Source organism: Gouania willdenowi, chromosome 11 (genome assembly GCF_900634775.1).
Source record: "Gouania willdenowi chromosome 11, fGouWil2.1, whole genome shotgun sequence".
NCBI lineage: Eukaryota > Metazoa > Chordata > Actinopteri > Blenniiformes > Gobiesocidae > Gouania > Gouania willdenowi.
The window spans coordinates 31,656,408-31,677,294 of NC_041054.1; the positions used below are offsets into that span (position 1 = coordinate 31,656,408).

General features: G+C 37.2%; 1 protein-coding gene across 1 annotated transcript; it reads left to right on the forward strand.

Annotated features, from left to right (window-relative positions):
* The first annotated feature begins 1,378 nt into the window (after positions 1 to 1,378).
* On the forward strand, positions 1,379 to 20,017 carry LOC114471763 (tRNA selenocysteine 1-associated protein 1-like). Its single transcript, XM_028460648.1, has 8 exons — positions 1,379 to 1,520; positions 2,462 to 2,559; positions 4,358 to 4,457; positions 7,523 to 7,572; positions 7,641 to 7,772; positions 12,944 to 13,060; positions 13,149 to 13,338; positions 19,732 to 20,017. The coding sequence occupies exons 1-8, from the start codon at positions 1,497 to 1,499 to the stop codon at positions 19,777 to 19,779; spliced, it is 759 nt and encodes a 252-aa protein (XP_028316449.1). The 5' UTR covers positions 1,379 to 1,496; the 3' UTR covers positions 19,780 to 20,017.
* The last annotated feature ends 870 nt before the right edge of the window (positions 20,018 to 20,887 follow it).

Genomic DNA, 20,887 nt, shown 5'->3' on the forward strand with positions numbered 1-20,887 from the left:
TTATATTTAGTTGAGTTGAAAAGGTTCATACCAGAGTTTATGTAAGCATGCCTAGAGTTATTCAAATAGCATTTATATGTACTGTATATTACAATTATCAATTATATACACACTTTATTTAAGTTATTTCTTGTTATGGTGTTTAATATGATAGATAAGTAGGCTTTTTCTTAGACTCATAGTCCATATTATAAGATGTGTCCATACCAGCCTCTGATTGGCTGATCCCGTTAGATCTGTGAAGATCAGCAGGTCTGGTCCTGGTCAGTAGATGATGGAGACCACTGAGAATTCCAGGGGTCACAGTGGGGTACAGTCACCTCAGTGGTATCTGTCATTGTGTCCTTGGGCAAGGCACTTCACCCACATTGTCTAGTGTGAATGTAGTGTGTGAGTGTTGGTAGTGGTGGGAGGGGCCTATGGTTCACTATGGCAGCCTCACTTCCATCAGTCTGCCCCTGGGCAGCTGTGGCTACAACAGTAGCTTACCACCAATAACTGTGGAGTGACAGAATAATGTCTTAATTCTGTAAAGCGACTGAGTGTCTATGAGAAAGCACTATATAAAATTGATGCATTATTATTTGTTATTATAAGACAAAAAATAAATACAAACTACACAAAAAGAAAAAAAAATTCATACTTTTTCCAATTACGCAGGGAATTATGTCATTACATCCTATTTATTAAATTTATGAAAAAAAGTGCTAAGTTTGACAATGCTGCTGGAAAATTGAATTTCACAGCAAACCCCTAAAAATACACCACCACATATTTATTCATATTTATTTATTTTTACTTTACCTTCATCTGTTAATTGTTTTGCTAAAGCTTGTCTGATTTTTAAAAAATCAGACAAATTGTATTACCTTTGCATTGCTTGCCATTTATGGTTATATTTTCAATAGTTCAACCTGAAAAAAAACAAAACAAAAAAAAAAAAAAACACTGATGTGTGTTATCATTGAACCACATATATAGACTATGTGCTATACACTGCATATAGCAATGTAGTCGTTTATTTATTTTTTTTAATACAAAATGTACATATGTTCACTTTACCTCCTTTCCTGTACTATTTATTTATGTCCTATGTTATATTGTTTATTTATTTATTTCTTGCACTGTTACTGGAGTTGGCTTGTTTTAATCTCATGGTACATGTTTACAATGACGAAGGCATTCATTATCATAATCATCAAATTTAAGACTATTTATTTATTTTCCACCTTTATTTAGTCAAATCAAAAGCTGGCATTACAATGAAATGTTTCTATGAGGAGTAGCCTATACTTTTTCAGACTGAACAGTTAAAACATATCATGAAACTATTAATTCTGTGCTTATTTCCGGCGCTTGTTGAGTGACGTAGGTGTTCCGTCATATCGCTGCGCTCTACTAGCTGCTAGCTGCTAGCTTTCTATTAACTAGCGGTGCTGAGCGGTGTGAAGCCGTTGTTTTCATACGCAGAGGAGGAATCTACCTTCAGCCTCACTATGAGTACTCTGTGGATGGGAAACGTGAGTCCACAGCGGATTTGTTGACATTTTAAACTCTTAGTGATGAGTTTGTTTCGCGAGCTGCTAGCTTAGCATTAGCCTACGGAGCATCCATGTGTTAGTGGGAGAGAAATGTAGACAAGTCTCCCTTTCTTTATTTGTTTAACTCAGAACAGCTTTATTAGCATGACAAACATGTTTACATTGAACAATGAATAATAAATGTATACTAAATGTGTGAAATCAATGTCCAATCAAACATTATTATAATTTTTTTTATTGACAAATACGTACAAGAATATCCAAATATGACATTTTACAACACAATACCAAAATTAAGAACTTGCCAAGGGCACACCAGCCTAAAATAACTAAAATTTACTCCAGATTAAACTGTGTTATGATAAACAATTATAGAAAACAATAAAACGGAAAATTGTTAGTGCATATTTAAAAAATAAAATAAAAAAATCACACCCAAAGTTAAACAATAGTAAGTAAATATCAATCAAATGTCATTAATTTATAATAATAATATAAAAATTATTCATACGGCTGAGTGGTCTAATAAGCACCTGACTCAAGAATTCTCCCATCCACTGCTGTGGGTTCGAATCCCGCTTAAAAATGCAAATATGAAAAATATAAACATTTCAGGGTGTTTTCTGGTTTAGGATTAGGGATAAAATAAAAGGGTTAGCTAAAAATAAATATGAGCTAAAATACAACTGATGGTACTTAAGTCACATGGTGCATTTATCACATCACCTAAAAGACTAAAAGACTTCATATACAAGTTAAATTTGTTTAAGAAAACAATACATTTGTGAGATGATTTTGGTGCTCTTATTTTTGTGGATTGCCCAACCTAGCATTGACCCTCCAATGGGACACACGTGGACAGGGATGGTCCTGGGATCCGTTCTCCTGTACCTTTACTTAGTGTGTGTGTGTTTGTGTAGTTGGAGACCTACATGGATGAGAAGTTCATCACCCGAGCCTTTTCCACCATGGGAGAACAGGTGGTCAGTGTCCGGATCATCCGCAGTAAAACCACAGGGTGAGAACCACACACACACACACACACACACACACTAAGTAAAGGTACAGGAGAACGGATCCCAGGACCATTTTTTTAAACAGTTTATCTATAAAGCAAATTGAATCCCTGTTTAAGATGATTAAACTGAAATAAAAGTGTTCACCACACACAAACACTAGCGTGTGCACCAGTGCATCGTAGATGTTTTAATGTTTTAGTGACAATATTAAGTTTTTCTGCAACAATCAGTGGCTGAAATAACAGGTCATTTATTTCATATAATTTAAAAAGAAGACGTAACAATTTGTTTTTAAATAACAGCAAATCATAACAACAGGTTACATATATTCTATTTTTTTATTTTACAGAAATGCTGTACATGAATTAAGTTAACAGTAACATAACCAACTTACTGTATCATCTGTATTGTTTCACCCATGAATTAAATTCAGAGGGTCCAGCTCTGATAGTGGGGTCTCCTAACCCTCTTCCCCTGGTCAGGGGTCTGTAACCTTTACTCTACAAGGAACCATTGAACCTCATCTCACCTGGATTAAAGTCCTCCTGGAGCCATAAATACCTTCTCTATGAAGACAATACAGTGGATTACATTATATATAATTATATAGAATAATGTTTGATTTAATTTATATTGATCATGTAAATAGAAACTTAAACACTTTAAAATAAATTAAATTGACATTAATAAATAAAATAGTATCTTCATCTTCAAAATCTTACACATCTCAGTTTATATGAACACAATGTTTTTTAGTTAATGTATATGAAAGTCTACAAAAAGTGACATGAATATGATAACATGTGATCATGTGATCAACACATGCTAATTACTCATTTCTTGCCACACATAAAACATACATATTTAACCTGTACATTGGTGGTTAAATGAATCTGTTCCCACACAATTAAAATCTGTATTTTCTTCCAGAAATAGTGTTTTTGTTGGTTTAGTTTCTTACCAGCGATTTAAAACTTAAGGTTAGTCACAGGTGGAGGAAAGTTGATGGTCTGTAGATGTTGTAGGAATGTGCTGAGTCATTGTACAACGTGATTTTTTTTTTTTTAGGTTAACACATTATTATATCTTGATTTTATTTGTCATTTATCATTAATAGCCTCTGTAAAAAAAATAACTATTTCAATATATATATGTATATATATTTTTTAAAGCTATAGGGAGCCATTGTATAAGAGTCAAAGGGCCACATTAGGCCCCAGAACCACAGGTTGCAGACCACTGCTCTGAGAGAACCACAGCTGAACATCTGTCCTGGTATCATAGTCCATCAGTTCTGGTCCTCCATGATGGTTCTGATGAGGTCCTCCTCTTTGGTGTGGAATAGTGTATGTGCTGCGCGTGTACGCTCTCTCACTACTCTCGATGCGTTCTTCCCCGCCCCCCTAGGTCTGATAAACGCCCCACGTTCGCTCGTTGTGCCCCTCATTCGCTCTGTCGCTCTGCGGGCCTGAATGCCTGTCCCGTTTGGGGACATGGCGACGCGTGTAGTGTCCGTGTCGGACCCTGATTCACAGGAGGATGAGGAAGTTTCCTCCTTTTGGATTTTCAAAATAAAGTCACCCTACTCACTTGCGCAGATACGACCAGATGAAATTTTCACAGGCACTCGCAGTGTCGAGCCCTGATAACACTTGTGTGCGCACAAAAACAAATCCTTGTGCGCACACACAATAACACTCGTGCACGTGCAAACAGAGGTGAAGCATCACAGCCAGTGACATAAATCCCACAACAAAATTTGTGTGTGTGTGTGTGTGTGTGTGTGTGTGTGTGTAGAGGTGCTCTGGGTTACTGCTTCGTGGAGATGACAGACGAGGCCACAGCTGAGCGATGTCTTCGTAAAGTCAACGGGAAGTCGTTACCAGGAGCCAGTCCAGTAAGTCCACTCCTCATTTTTCTTTTCATTGGTTTAAAGCAGAAATGGGCAACTAGCGGCCCGGGGGCCACATGTGGCCCTTGGTCTAGTTTTGTGTGGCCTCCCAAGTACAAACACAATTATACCAAAAACAGACCATATGTTAGAAAAATACACGGAATTCACTCCAAAACACTCAAGACGACTACAAAATTACTGAAAAAAATACAAAACTGCATTAAATCACCAAGGCTCCTGAAATGCAAAATCACAACACAAATTGAATCTTAAAACAAACAAAATGAGAGAAAAATAGACAAAATGACAACAAAATACACAAAAATTACTACAAAAACACACCAGATGAATACAAAAATACACATAACTCTGATGTTTCCTGTGCTGATGCTCAGGTTGGTCATTATTCTAATGCTGACTAGAATTTTGATTGTGTGGCCTTCAATCAGAAAATATACACAGGAAATATCAGAAAAACAAACTAAACAAGAAGAAAATTACTCCAAAACACAGAATGACAGAAATTTACAAAATGACTCACAATGTACAAAACAAAATGAGGGGGAAAAACATAGAGCAAAAAAAAAAATACACACAGTTACTCCAAACATACTTTAATAACACAAAATGAGAGAAAAACAACTTAAAAACGATCCAAAACCCTTTGTTCTTTCCTGTATTATTAATCTATAGATTAGTCATTATTATAAATACTGAGTCTATATTTTATTATTGTGGCCCTTGAATCAGAAAATCACCTTTTTGTGGCCCCCAGTGTAATTAGAGTTGCCCATCCCTGATTTAACTTGTTCAGCCTCAACAGACAATGTTGATCAACAGTCAATCATTCTGATTGGTCAAAGCATTGCTGAACTAGACACATGCGTAACAGCATCAAAAAGTGAAACCAAAAACAGCATTACGCATGGCCCAGCAGAGACCTGGATAAAAATGGATGTTTTTTTATTTGTTTATAAATTGCAACACCTAGTGGTCAAACATAATAATAATAATAATAATAATAATAATAATAATAATAATGCTTAGAATCAATTTGACTGACATACTGTATTATATTTACTAAGGGTGGGAAGAAAAAATTGATTTTACAATTTATTGCGCTTTTTTTGGGTGCTGATTTTAATAATCAATTCACTTTCCCAGAATTGATTTGCTTTTGTTGGTGACCACTGGGTGGCGCTAATGCACCAACAAGTGAGTGCAAACAGTAGGAAGAGTTGCAGCAGCTGGGAGTTCCCTTTAGCAAACAACCCAACAACCGTGATTCAACCTGCACCTGTACGATTTCAGTTTCATGGTGATTCCATGGTGAACGGATGTAGACACATGAGCAAAGCTGTGTTCAACTCTGCTCTGGATAATTATGTAAAACAACGAACATTACTGTCGCCGTGTCCGTCGCCGTGTCCGTCACGTGTCCGTCGCCGTCACTGTGTCTGTCACCATGTCCGTCGCCGTCATGGTGTCCGTCACGTGTCCGTCACGTGTCCTTCGCCGTGTCGTCATCGTGTCCTCACCGTGTCCGTCACTGTCATCGTGTCCGTCATCGTGTCCGTCATCATCTAGACATAAAGCTAGAGATCAGACACCTAGCAGCAGACCAACAGACCCTGGATGGATCATAAATAAACTTAGCCAGCTAATGAAACCAGTCACGGTGTCTACGTATGTTATGTCAGAAGAGGCGGAGCCAACCCTGTCCATCATAGCCCCGCTCCACGCACACCTCCTCCACGCTACACATGCACACCAAAAGATTGACCATCAGCATTTCTAATATTTACCACTTTTAGACGAGACAAAATGTGTTACATTTAATTATATTTTATCCATGCTGTTCACTCCTTTTCCTGGGAGGGGTGTGTGTGCTGCGTCACGGAGCAGATCAGCTGTGTGCTGCGGTGTGCGTGTCAGCCGCAGCTTCAACTATTTTAACTCTGTGTCCAACGTAAAGCCACAGTTTAATCCACTACAGAATAAATAACAAGTGTAACATTGATGATGATGATGATGATGATGATGAATAATGTGCACTAATCGTTTCTGAATGTAAGAAGTGAATAAAATCAGGCACAAACAACCATTATTCTGTCGTTATTATGAGGGAAAAAAGAGAGATTTTAACTGTGTCTCAGACAGAAAAATGTTTCCTATCTTCACACTGTAATAATACATTATGACTTCTCTTTAGGAGCAGCCTAACTACTATATATATATCTATATAACTACCAGCATGTTGACCTGTTCCTACTCTAAAACATAGACACCCCAAAGCTCTAGCTTGATCAACATTAAAAGTTTACATTTACTAACTTCAAAAAGTTCTGTATTATTGTTTTTTTGTTCATGTTGTTTACCTCCTTTCTGATGGAGGTTTTATTTTATTTATTTCAGTATAAATAATAATAAATCACTGAATGTGATGCACATGGTTTTTTGGAACTGTGACATATTTCTAGAAGTTTAGGATTCAACTTGTGTGTTTGAATAAGGAAAAATGGTGATAATCATCACTGTAGAATGACAATACTTATTAAATAAAAATTGTAATTTAAATGGAATCGGCACCCAAGATTGGGGATTAAAATTGAATTGAAACAAAAGGGTATGGTCCCAGCCCTACCAGTTACACTCTTGTTTCCAAACAGTTGTGGCACGGTGGACTTCAGCCTGAACTGTTTAGTACAAAAACATGTGTATGTTTGGCCTAATGTTTATTATTATCACTAAACTTGCTTCAGTTGATGTTCATATAGTAGTTCAATTATTTCTGCTTTTACAGCCTTCGTTAGTGAGAATTGGTTTTATAGTTGATGTAAATCTCAAGGTTTTTTTGGTCCAACTACAGATTTAAAGCATGATTTAATGTCACTCAGTATCATATATTTCCTCATATCATCTGTAACCACTAATGGTCCTACTTCAGTCTGAACAAAAATTAGCCACGTAGGTCATGTAGAAGCTTAGGAAAATGTTACTTGTTATGAGTATGTGATTTTAGGAGAAAAGTGGAGAGGTTAAAGTTTTCTTCTGATGTTTCTTCTCAGCCCACGAGATTCAAGTTGAACCGAGCTACGTTTGGGAAACAGGACACGTGGTGAGACTGGGTGCACGTTTCTGCTCTACTCCACTCCAGTATCTTCACCCGTTGTGTTTGTGTTGCAGTCAGATGTATTCGCTGTTCGTAGGAGATCTCACTCCAGAGGTGGACGATGGGATGCTCTACGAGTTCTTTTATAACCGCTACCCATCCTGTCGGGGAGGGAAAGTAGTGCTGGACAGCATGGGCAACTCCAAGTAAGCACTCATGCTCACATGTGTCAAACTCAAGGCCCGGGGCCCAAATCTGGCCCTTTAGACCAGTGGTTCTCAAACTTTTTATCTCTAGTCTCTCTTTCTCTTATTCCTGAATCCCAGCCCCCACCCCCCCACCCCTTGTCCAACGACAACATTTTGCGTAGAAAGCTATTTTAGGACATCTATAGATCATAATGATGAATTAATAAGTGATTACATATTTTATAGAATCTTATTTTGTAGAGTAGTAGAACTTATTTACCTTTTTTGGATTGTGACCCAATTTTAATATTAAGAATTTCTTGAATTAGTTTTTGTATGAGCTCAGATATAAATTTTAATTTTACTGCACTTTGGTTGAACTAGATTCACTAAGTGAAAGTAAAGAAATACAGTTTGTGTTTTAATTTAAAAAACCCCCCAGGTTGAAAAACAGGTTGACTTAATAGCTCCTGAATAGATTTATATCTGTAGTTTTTATCATTTGTGGTCATATCACTTCCTGGGGTGGGACCAAAACTCTTTGTTTGTTAATTTAATTTAATTTAATTTAATTTAATTTAATTAAGTACCCCCTGCAGCACCGTACTGTACACAATACCCCCATTAGAGAAACACTGCTTTAGAGCATCCTATTCTGCTTGCATGAGAAAGTAAAAATGACAAAGAAAACATTAATTATTATGTAAATTAAGTAAACTCGACAATATGCATTTTTCCTTTGTTTATATCACATAAATGCAGTCATTTTTAATTGCAAATTGTGGGAAGAACTCTCACTGTCTCCACAAATATTGCAATTTCTCGCAAACAATTCCTCTAAATTACACAAAAATTGGAAACAAAATCAAGAGTTTTTTTAAGTGAATTGAACTGATATTGAAAACTATGGAACAATGATGTTCTATAATCTGTGGCCCACTTCATATCAAACTGCTTAGTATTTGGCCCTAAAAACTGCGTTTTACGCCACTGAACTAAGTCATATAAACAGTAATAAAATGCAAATATATTATAAGTTAAGACACGCCCACTCACTCTGTGCTGCAGTTACTCTTTCTAGTGATTAAAGTGTTTGTTCAGCGTTAGAACGGAAGCAGGAAGTTAAAACACAATCCAAATGAAGGGGTTGCTGGGTCAGATGCTCCACTCTAGTTTTTCTAGAAGGGGCGGGGCCAACAGTGACATAAGAAGCCTCCAAAACACCACAAACCTCCGTTCTCAGCCAATAGAACATGTTTATTGTAATAGCCTGGTTTCACCCATAGAGGGCAGTCACTCACATTTAACTACAAAATACATCAAATAGTTTGACTAAAATGTGAAAAGTGGGAGTAGAATCAATAAACAGCACTACTTCATACACAATAACAGGGATGTCTAGAAGCTTCTACTCTTAAACATGTTCATAAATTATTCCTTACTCCTTTAGAACCCAAAGAATATCTGTAATATTATGTGAATATCTGTAAAAGTCATGTTTTTCTAATAGGTCTGTCTGCTAGCGCATAGCATCTCTTCTTCACTGCTAGAATAGCTGCATCCCAACCGAACACTGGGTGACCAGCGCCCTCTACTGGTCCAAACTGATATCTGGCGGCTACAACTGAAAGAAAACAATCATTGTCTCTAAACATTTCACCAATAATATACTAAATCTTAACATTCACAACATTACTGAATTCAACTAAATTAAATAAACATTATCTTTAAGAAAGATTCAACAACGAAAAGAGTCACTGGTAAGAATAATTCACAGACCAGACTAGATGATCAATATCATCATGAATCATGAATTAAAAGTCCTACGTCCAGGGTACTGGGTTACCAAAATCACAGATGTATTTTGAATATTAATGTGCTTGTGTTAGATATGTTATGATTATTAATGTGCTTTGATAAAACTAAATATATAACCAAAACCAAAAATCAAAATGATGTAAATAATGCAGATATGTTCCAGTACCAGACAGTATTCTACAGAGGACTACTAACAGACCACGCCCCAAAGTAAGAGGAAATGCAAAGCCTTCCCACTTAAAGTGTAATTATAAAAAAGTAGAAGGTTGTAGAAACATTTTAAGCTATAAATTATAGCTGTAGCTGCAGAATTAAAGCTTTAACAGCAGTATTGCTAAAAGTAAAAGAGCAACAGGTGACACACTCTAGCAGACCTAATCAACCACTCAATCAAGCATGATCACAAAAAGTTGCACAAAATCTTGAATAACATTAAAAGTAAGAGCGTTATCATTCTACAAATGAGATATTATGATTGTCACTGAGGAGCAGAACAATTTGATCTTTGAATGGTGTAAATGGGTTAAGATTTGCATAATTAATGTAAAACTGTTTCAATTAAAAAATTCATATAAATTTATTTTGTCAGAGTGCAACCTCTACAAATGACTGAGAATTGTATTTTAGAGAATGGGTTACATTTTAGTGCTAAAATGGTGTCTCTGAGATAAATATTAACAGAGTTATGGCAGTTTACGGGTAAAAGCATAAAATCTAATATTACATTAAAAGTACAAGTGTTATCATTTCACAATTTACTTAGCAGCAGTTTCACTATATAGTGGAGCATTTTGATATTTGAATAGTGTGGATCGGTTAAGATTTGGCAAAGTAGTAGCGCGGCAAAAAAGGGTCGGAAGAATAAGAAAAATAATAATAAAAAAACGGATCTTTGGTACGTTCACACCAAAAGCGTCAACAGGGTCAGGTTTACATAGACATTATATGCTGAACGCGCTTCTAGGAGCATTAGAGGTCCCGCTGCGCTTCCTGTGCGGTGTGTTTTCAAGCATTACGCACGGCGGACGTTGCGCGTTATGAGATTTCAAGCTTTTCACGTGCGTCCGGTGCCTCCAACGCGGCCGACGCTAGAGTTGGGATTGTTGAGCTTTTGGGTCATATCGTGACGTGTCGCCCCATCAGGAGCGTTCCCCAACTGTGACGTATTCAGAATAATGAAAAAACAAAAAACACAAACCAGACTCTTCTGCTGGAATAAAGCGCCTGTAGTTGTTGTCCTGGTAGGAGATGTGAGCACAGATGTAGGTCAGCAGGTCGTCAAACTGGGAACGGGAAGTAGCGCTGAAAGCGACTGTCGAGGTGCCCTTCAACGACGTTGTCTGGCTTTATTCATCAAAAAAAACCAAACCAATCTGAATAATGTAGAGCCGAGGAATGGGAGTCAGAGGGGGCGTGTTCAGCAAGGAACGCCAAACTTTATTCTCCATCCACCCACACTTCTCTATAACCCTCTGACATCACAGCACACACTGAGTCACACCTAAATACATCTGACCAGAAACACCTTCTCATCACAATGTTCACTGGGTGAATTATGAACGTAACTGATCACTATAATATCATCTATTGTATGAACACCACCGGCAACAGTGAAGCCCCTCCCCTCAACGTGCTCTCTTCCCAACTTGTTTTGAAGCTTCAATGAGCACAAGCGTCTTAACTAGGGGCGTGAGTCACAATTTTGATGCCCGAAATGCGTTAGGTGTAAATTCAGCATAATATAACGCACCAAAAGCCACCATATAGCATCATTTTTGCTAAATTTTCCAGGGGGACATTCACCCCGACCCCCCTAGGTGTCACATGTGATCAGCGTGCAGTGCCAGCAACTCCCTGCAAGTTTTTGTCTTCTACTTTTTAAGCGTACTACTTTTTTTCTGGACATCTCTGACAATTCATTTGATTTCAGCAGAAAAAAGTTGTTTCATGTTTCAATCCAATGAAATTAAACTTTATTTAAATAGCGCAAATTACAACAAAGTCATGTCAAAGCTTCAAACTTACGTAAATCTTGGATTGTTCACAGTAAGGGTGCATCCATTAATCGACATTGTCGACTAAAATCGATCAGAATTAGTCACCGACAAATTTATTTGTCGACAATTGTCGGTTACGTCATCATCGTCTTCTTCAAGCTGTGGACGGAATAGAACATTGTTTTTTATGAGGAGTAGCTCATCTACCTTCTATATATCTGTGCTCAGAGCTGTATTCACGTTACAGACGTGATTAGCAGGAGATATATCGTTAAAAGCATTTACATTGTTTAGATTATGTTGCTCTAGCTTAGCGCTGTTGACGCTGCTCACACACGTAGCTCTGTTCATCACAGTCCATCTGACGAGCAGCGATACATCACACACCACTACTTAGTTCAGACCACACCCCCACCCAGCAAAGTCAACCAGTCTATGTTTCTCCATCACATCCATCCAAAGTTCCACAAACACAGTGACGGTGCTCTACTAAAGCATGCTAAGCTAACCCACCGACACATCAGACTGGGCTAAGAGCTAATGCTAACCACTGCATTAAAGGAATAAACCAGTAAAAACTACACAACTTACTGTCATTAAACCGCAAACAACCACTGATTTATTAATAGTCAGATTTAACACTTTTATGGAAGGATAAAAACATGTCACATGTCGTGTGAATAAATGTTAGCATAACCACTAATGTCACTATTTATGTGTCCCAACTTGTTAAAGACAATATATTTAATTATATTTCACGTGTTCACAGACTAAGCTGGTTCCATTAGACCAGGGGTGCCAGGGTGAAATTGATCAGGGGCCAAATTACACTTTCAGTCTGAAAGACCAAACACTCAACACATAAATACAGTATGCTGCTTGAAATTATTCATGAAGGCTTACACATTAAAAATATATTATATAATACATCTCAGCCTAAAGCACGTTATCCTCTGAACACATAACATTGTTCCATCCATGCAAGTAGTTTACATTTATAAATTATAAATACAACAAAACACAAGTGTAAACTGTAAATTACTATAATTAGACCAATTAAACGAAGGCCAGGCTAAGTCAGTCTAAACGAGTCATAGAAAGTAAGTGTTAGAATAAAGTCATCCAACAATAGGTCACATGACTGAATATCCAGCAGGAATTAGTAAAACTAAAAGCTTATTGATCTTAAAACATGACATTGGCTCAATAACAGATGGTACATTAACTTTACCAGTCATCACCAGAAAGCCATGTTGCTGTGTTAGCTAACATGTTGCTGTGTTAGCTCAGGATCATTAGTCACATTATTAGTCCCTGCTTCTGACTGACTGTTCCCTCTGTCCACTTCTTCCTCTTCCTCTTCCTCTTCCTCAGAGGCTGTGGTTTTGTCCAGTTCCCTGATGAGCGTCTCCAGAAGCGAGCGTTAGATGAGTGTCAGGGGTCTCTGGGTCTGGGTAGTAAACCGCTCAGACTGAGCCTGGCTGCTAACAAGTGAGTTCATCACAGTCCTGATGTTGATGGTTGTTCACTACTACCCCCCCTTAACCATGACCCCCCCCCCCCCCCCCCCCCCCCCCAGTTTAAGGAACAAGCTCCCGTCACAGCCGTCTGACGTTAAGTCGTGGCAGCCGAGCTCAGGCTACGGCTACGACATGTACAGTCAGTACCAGCACCAGACGTACCCTGGGTACTACCCCTGGACCTACGACCAGTCTGGAGCCATGTATGGATACAACTACTATGATTACTCTCAGTATCCTTCTACACAGGTACAACAGCACTATACACACACTATACACACACACATTATATACACACACTATACACACACACATTATATACACACACTATACACACACACACACACACATTATATACACACACTATACACACACACACACATTATATACACACACTATACACACACACACATTATATACACACACTATACACACACACACATTATATACACACACTATACACACACACACACATTATATACACACACTATACACACACACACACATTATATACACACACTATACACACACACACACACACATTATATACACACACTATACACACACACACATTATATACACACACTATACACACACACACACATTATATACACACACTATACACACACACACACACATTATATACACACACTATACACACACCGTGGGCGACCGTGGCTCAGGTGGTTGAGGGTCGTCTTCTGATCGAGAGGTTGGGGGTTTGATCCCAGTACCTGACTATGTGTCGAAGTGTCCTTGGGCAAGACACTGAACCCTAAGTTGCTCCCAGTGGTCGACTAGTGCCTTGTATGTCAGTCCTGTCCCACTGGTGTGTGAATGTGAGAGTGATTGGGTGAATGAGCTGATGTGTAAAGCTTTGAGACTGTTTCAGTGGTGATAAAGATCTATATAAATCATGTCTATTTACCATTTAGTCCATTTACACACACACACACATTATATACACACACACTATACACACACACATTATATACACACACTATACACACACACACATTATATACACACACTATACACACACATTATATACACACACTATACACACACACATTATATACACACACTATACACACACACATTATATACACACACTATACACACACACACATTATATACACACACTACACACACACATTATATACACACACACACACACATTATATACACACACTATACACACACACACATTATATACACACACACTACACACACACACATTAACACACACACACTATACACACACACATTATATACACACACTACACACACACATTATATACACACACTACACACACACATTATATACACACACTACACACACACACTATACACACACACACACACACATTATATACACACACTATACACACACACACATTATACACACACACTATACACACACACACACACATTATATACACACACACACACACACACACATTATATACACACACTATACACACACACACTATATACACACACTATACACACACACATTATATACACACACTATACACACACACACATTATATACACACACTATACACACACACACACACACACATTATATACATACGCACACATTATATACACACACTATACACACACACATTATATACACACACTACACACACACATTATATACACACACTACTAACACACACACATTATATACACACACTATACACACACACACATTATATACACACACTATACACACACACACATTATATACACACACTATACACACACACACATTATATACACACACTATACACACACACACATTATATACACACACTATACACACACACACACATTATATACACACACTATACACACACACACATTATATACACACACTATACACACACACACATTATATACACACACTATACACACACACACACACATTATATACACACACACATTATACACACACTACACACACACATTATATACACACACTATACACACACACACATTATATACACACACTATACACACACACACATTATATACACACACTATACACACACACATTATATACACACACTATACACACACACACATTATATACACACACTATACACACACACACATTATACACACACTACACACACACATTATATACACACACTATACACACACACACATTATACACACACTATACACACACACATTATATACACACACTATACACACACACACATTATATACACACACTATACACACACACATTATATACACACACTATACACACACACACACATTATATACACACACTATACACACACACACATTATATACACACTATACACACACATTAACACACACTATACACACACATTATATACACACACACATTATATACACACACTATACACACACACATTATATACACACACTATACACACACACATTATATACACACACACACACACTATACACACACACATTATATACACACACATTAACACACATTATATACACACACATTATACACATACTATACACACATTATACACACACTATACACCCATTAACACCTATTAACACACACACACTATACACACACATTAACACACATTATACACACACACATTATATACACACATTATACATATACACACACATACACAATACACCCATACACACACAATACACCCATTAACACACACACACACACATACACACACACTATACACCCATTAACACACACACACACACACTATACACACACATTAACACACATTATACACACACAAGCACACACACTAACACACACATATTAACACACACACACTAACACACATATTAACACACACACACACTATAAACACACACTACTAACACACACACACACTACCACACATATTAACACACACACACACACTACAAACACACACACACTATAAACACACTACTAACACACACACACTAACACCCATGTTAACACACACACACACACTATAAACACACACACTACTAACACACACACACACTAACACACTGCAAGACACTGAACCCTAAGTTGCTCCCAGTGGTCGACTAGTGCCTTGTATGTCAGTCCTGTCCCACTGGTGTGTGAATGTGAGAGTGATTGGGTGAATGAGCTGATGTGTAAAGCTTTGAGACTGTTTCAGTGGTGATAAAGATCTATATAAATCATGTCCATTTACCATTTAGTCCATTTACACACACACACACACACATTATATACACACACACTATACACACACACATTATATACACACATTATATACACACACTATACACACACATTATATACACACACTATACACACACACATTATATACACACACTATACACACACACACATTATATACACACACTATACACACACATTATATACACACACTACACACACACATTATATACACACACTATACACACACACACATTATATACACACACTATACACACACACACATTATATACACACACTATACACACACACACATTATATACACACACTATACACACACACACATTATATACACACACTACACACACACACACATTATATACACACACTACACACACACATTATATACACACACTACACACACACACTATACACACACACACACACACACTACTAACACACACACACTATACACACACACACATTATATACACACACTATACACACACACACACATTATATACACACACTATACACACACACACACACACACACATTATATACACACACTATACACACACACACACACACATTATATACACACACTATACACACACACACATTATATACACACACTATACACACACACACATTATATACACACACTATACACACACACACATTATATACACACACTATACACACACACATTATATACACACACTATACACACACACACACACACACACACATTATATACATACGCACACATTATATACACACACTATACACACACACACATTATATACACACACTATACACACACACACATTATATACACACACTATACACACACACATTATACACACACACACATTATATACACACACTATACACACACACATTATATACACACACTATACACACACACATTATATACACACACTATACACACACACACATTATATACACACACTATACACACACACACATTATATACACACACTATACACACACACACACACATTATATACACACACTATACACACACACACATTATATACACACACTATACACACACATTAACACACACTATACACACACATTATATACACACACACATTATATACACACACTATACACACACACATTATATACACACACTATACACACACACATTATATACACACACTATACACACACACACACACTATACACACACACATTATATACACACACATTAACACACATTATATACACACACATTATACACATACTATACACACATTATACACACACTATACACCCATTAACACCTATTAACACACACACACTATACACACACATTAACACACATTATACACACACACATTATATACACACATTATACATATACACACACTATACACACACATACACAATACACCCATACACACACAATACACCCATTAACACACACACACACACATACACACACACTATACACCCATTAACACACACACACACACACTATACACACACATTAACACACATTATACACACACAAGCACACACACTAACACACACATATTAACACACACACACTAACACACATATTAACACACACACACACACTACTAACACACACACACTACCACACATATTAACACACACCCATATTAACACACACACACACACACACACTACAAACACACACACACTATAAACACACTACTAACACACACACACTAACACCCATGTTAACACACACACACACACTATAAACACACACACTATACACACACACACACTAACACACTGCAAACACACACACTACTAACACACACACTAACACACACGCACACACACACTATAAACACACACTACTAACACACACACATTAACACACACCCATATTAACACACACGCACACACTACAAACACACACACACACACACTATAAACACACACACTACTAACACACACACTAACACACACCCATATTAACACACACACACACACACACACACTACAAACACACACACACTATAAACACACACTACTAACACACACACACACTATAAACACACACACACTATAAACACACACTACTAACACACACACACACACACACTATAAACACACACTACTAACACACACACACACACACACATACACACACACTATACACCCATTAACACACACACACACACACTATACACACACATTAACACACATTATACACACACAAGCACACACACTAACACACACATATTAACACACACACACTAACACACATATTAACACACACACACACACTACTAACACACACACACTACCACACATATTAACACACACCCATATTAACACACACACACACACACACACTACAAACACACACACACTATAAACACACTACTAACACACACACACTAACACCCATGTTAACACACACACACACACTATAAACACACACACTACTAACACACACACACACTAACACACTGCAAACACACACACTACTAACACACACACTAACACACACGCACACACACACTATAAACACACACTACTAACACACACACATTAACACACACCCATATTAACACACACGCACACACTACAAACACACACACACACACACTATAAACACACACACTACTAACACACACACTAACACACACCCATATTAACACACACACACACACACACACACTACAAACACACACACACTATAAACACACACTACTAACACACACACACACTATAAACACACACACACTATAAACACACACTACTAACACACACACACACACTATAAACACACACTACTAACACACACACACACACACACACACTATAAACACACACTACTAACACACACACACACTATAAACACACTACTAACACACACACTATAAACACACACTACAAACACACACACACACTACTAACACACACACACACACACACACACACACACACACACACTATAAACACACACTACTAACACACACACACTACTAACACACACACACTACTAACACACACACTATAAACACACACTACTAACACACACACACACACTATAAACACACACTACTAACACACACACACTACTAACACACACACACTACTAACACACACTACTAACACACACACACTATAAACACACACACACTACTAACACACACACACTACTAACACACACACTACTAACACACACACACTACTAACACACACACACTATAAACACACACACACTACTAACACACACTACTAACACACACACACACACTATAAATACACACTACTAACACACACACACTACTAACACACACACACACACACTATAAACACACACTACTACCACACACACACTACTAACACACACACACTACTAACACACACACTACTACCACACACACACTCCTAACACACACACTAACATGGTGGCTCTTGTGTATTTAAAGGAAGGTGAAGCTGTGGAGGAAGACGATGGACTAGAAGGTAATCACTGATCATTTCTCACAATCTATAATTATTTATATAATAATAATGATATTATATCAGGTTAAACCATCATTTCTCATCAGATTGACAGTGTAGACCTCATCAATCAATCAATCAATCAATCAATGATCAAAGGCTAAAATAAAGAAGTCAAATGTTTGTTTACATCTCCACTGTAAACACTTTGCATTGCATTGTGGGATGTGGAGTCATTTAGACCAGTGGTTCTCAATCTTTTCAGCCATTACCCCCAAAATTATGATTTAAAAACCACAGAAATGAATAATAATAATAATGATCAATATTATATATAGCGCTCAAAGTCACTTTACAGAATGAAGACATTATTCTTTCACTCCACACTGAGTGGTGGTAAGCTACTGTTGTAGCCACAGCTGTGTTGGGGCAGTCTGATGGAAATGAGGCTGCCATAGTGAACCATAGGCCCCTCCCACCACCACCAACACTCACTCACACACTAGACAATGTGTGTGAAGTGCCTTGCCCAAGGACACAATGACAGATGCCACTGAGGTGACTGACAAAATACATTAAAAGGAGAAAAAATATGGCAATAAAAAGTGATGAAAAAGGGTAAAAAAATAAACATTTTGTGACACATTTTTGTGTAATTGAGAAGAATTTTGTGGTTCTTTGCTGTAAATTACAGGATTTTAGTAAAATATAGAGTTGTTATAAATATGATCATATTATGTGTAAGTACTTTAGATAAACTGAGATCTCTACAGCTGGATTAGTTTGTATTTACATAATAATCCATGTTTCTTTTCTGGACTCATTGGATTTTCTAATGCTAATGTGTCAAACTCAAGGCCTGAGGGCCAAATCTGGCCCTTCAGAGTATTGTATTTGGCCTTCAGGAGAAAGTGAAAATGAATCATTATCAGAGTTCCTTAAAAAGTCTTAAAAGGCACTAAATTAATCAATCTCAAATATAAGGCCTGAATCATCATTAAAATGTAATTTAATTTTAACACATAAGTATGATTTTATGATTGTAATTAGTCTCACATTTCACAATAAATGGTAATGTTTGTTTTTTTAAATGTATAAACAATATGAGAAAATCTTTTATAGATTTCTGGCTTTTTTTTG

Excerpts from the sequence above, each read along its gene's own strand:
- LOC114471763 (XM_028460648.1), top strand. The coding sequence starts at position 1,497 with ATGAGTACTCTGTGGATGGGAAAC. Across the intron at positions 4,458-7,522 it reads CGTTACCAGGAGCCAGTCCA|CCCACGAGATTCAAGTTGAA; the intron begins GTAAGTCCACTC and ends GTTTCTTCTCAG. Across the intron at positions 13,061-13,148 it reads CTGAGCCTGGCTGCTAACAA|TTTAAGGAACAAGCTCCCGT; the intron begins GTGAGTTCATCA and ends CCCCCCCCCCAG.